Source organism: Austrofundulus limnaeus, unplaced genomic scaffold (genome assembly GCF_001266775.1).
Source record: "Austrofundulus limnaeus strain Quisiro unplaced genomic scaffold, Austrofundulus_limnaeus-1.0 Scaffold620, whole genome shotgun sequence".
In the NCBI taxonomy this organism is placed as follows: Eukaryota; Metazoa; Chordata; class Actinopteri; order Cyprinodontiformes; family Rivulidae; genus Austrofundulus; species Austrofundulus limnaeus.
In genome coordinates, this window is record NW_013953022.1 from 277,771 (window position 1) to 279,501 (window position 1,731).

Consider the following 1,731-nt stretch of genomic DNA (forward strand, 5'->3'; position numbering starts at 1 on the left):
AATTTATGCAGCTCATTTACACACTTTTCCTGAAGATAGAAGAGTTTGTTGAATCTGACGTGACATGTTCGTACGAACCCTTTGTACGAACGAAAAATAAATCTGTTCTATTTTTCTTATAAAAGGCTAAATAAAACAAAAATATTGGTGGTAATTTTTGACTGTATAACTTTACAAACAGCAGCCCGTATAATTCAGTCTTACAGATATTAAGCTAAAGGTTGGTGGTAGCTGAGGGTCATCCTAACGCAGTAACAGATCAGTGGTATACATTTCTATGTTAAGTCTTTAGTTTGCTCTCTTTCTGACCCCACAGGAAGAGAAGAATCCTCTTCTGTGATTGGTGCCATGGATTCAGTCCCTGTTGGTGGTCTCCATTGTGACCAGATGAATAAAACAGTGAAACATTATGAGTCTGTGAGTTTCACAGTGCAAAACAATGTTGTCAAAACAAGTCAAAGGCCGCAGAATGTCCCAACGTACGTCCAGAACCTGAAAGAGGGGTCTTCACCAGCAGGGTGTGTCTGGACCAGGACTCATCAGAGGCGATGGACTGTTGACTTCAGTCAACATAAAACCTTAACTGTCATCATTGTGGAGAAAACCATGAAGAAACCACAGCCCCCACAGAGAGACACTTCCCTTCTGCGCCCCCAACCAGTACCACCTCCCTCATTCAAGAGGTCCTCGTGTCCTTCAGCTAAGACCTTCAGTCCATCATCCACTGCTGCCACTTGTTTTTCACCTCCTTCTCTCCCCACGTCCATCATCACTGGCCACGATCCACTTGGTTGGAAGTTACAACCAAAATCCCGTGAGCGCACCAAAAGGCTGTCTTTACAAACCCCCCTACCTGAAGTCCAGACTCCCAGCTGTCCAAACCCAGAGACTTCATCAAGACCAGCCTTCAGACCCAAACCTCCTCGACGTCGCCACTCTGAACCCACGGCCTTCCTTAAATCCCTGAAGGCTCTGCCTGTTCTGAATCCTGAGGAACTGCGCTCTGTGCTCCTCCGACCCGTCACCCTCTCAGATGAACCGGATGATGTCTTCGATCAGGGGACAGGACAGCAGGGCAGTGGGTCTGCCCCGCTACACAAAATACCCCCACCTGTTCCAGAGAAAACAGCCACGGCAAGACGACGAGCACATCTGATCGCTTCCTCACAGCAGACCCATCACTAAGAGCGCTAATATGGATTGTCTTTTAGTGTGAATGCTGAGTCACCAATGTTTTATATTTTTATAGTGTTTTCTGTACTTTTATGGACTGTACCTATTCTGCATAACTGTAGCTTTTTCAACCATTCAGATACAAAATATTTAGCTTCTACAGGACCAAACAGCTATAAAACGTCTATACTTTACTGCAATATTCAGCTTTGTGAACTGTTTTATGCTCAGTTAAATGAACTGGGATCTTTTCAAAAACTCCTGCTTTATTTGTATTTACTTCTGCTCCAACTGTCTCCTGATCCATGCTTTTCTTTGTTGTCTTTATGTCTGATTTCTTTTTCTGTCCCTTGATTTGTCTCCTCACCTGCTTTCATGAAGCCCTGCTGTGTGCAGCTTTTCTCCATCAGGTTTATGGGGTGACGTTTGTAAAGTTACACAGTCAAAAATTACCACCAATATTTGTGTTTTATTTATCCTTTTATAAGAAAAAAGAACAGATTTATTTTTCAAAGTCAGTTTTTCACCACATGATTCATACATTTATAAATGTCATAG

The 1,731-nt window shown here is 43.0% G+C and overlaps 1 protein-coding gene across 1 annotated transcript in view; it reads left to right on the forward strand.

Moving 5' to 3' along the window:
- Window positions 1-1,621, forward strand: part of LOC106531325 (uncharacterized) — a 6,364-nt gene extending 4,743 nt beyond the window's left edge. Inside the window, exon 2 of the mRNA XM_014027156.1 lies at window positions 317-1,621. Within this exon, the coding sequence (XP_013882610.1) occupies window positions 349-1,185 (837 nt within the window). The 5' untranslated portion in view covers window positions 317-348 and the 3' untranslated portion in view covers window positions 1,186-1,621. The remainder of the gene's footprint in view (window positions 1-316) is intronic.
- The last annotated feature ends 110 nt before the right edge of the window (window positions 1,622-1,731 follow it).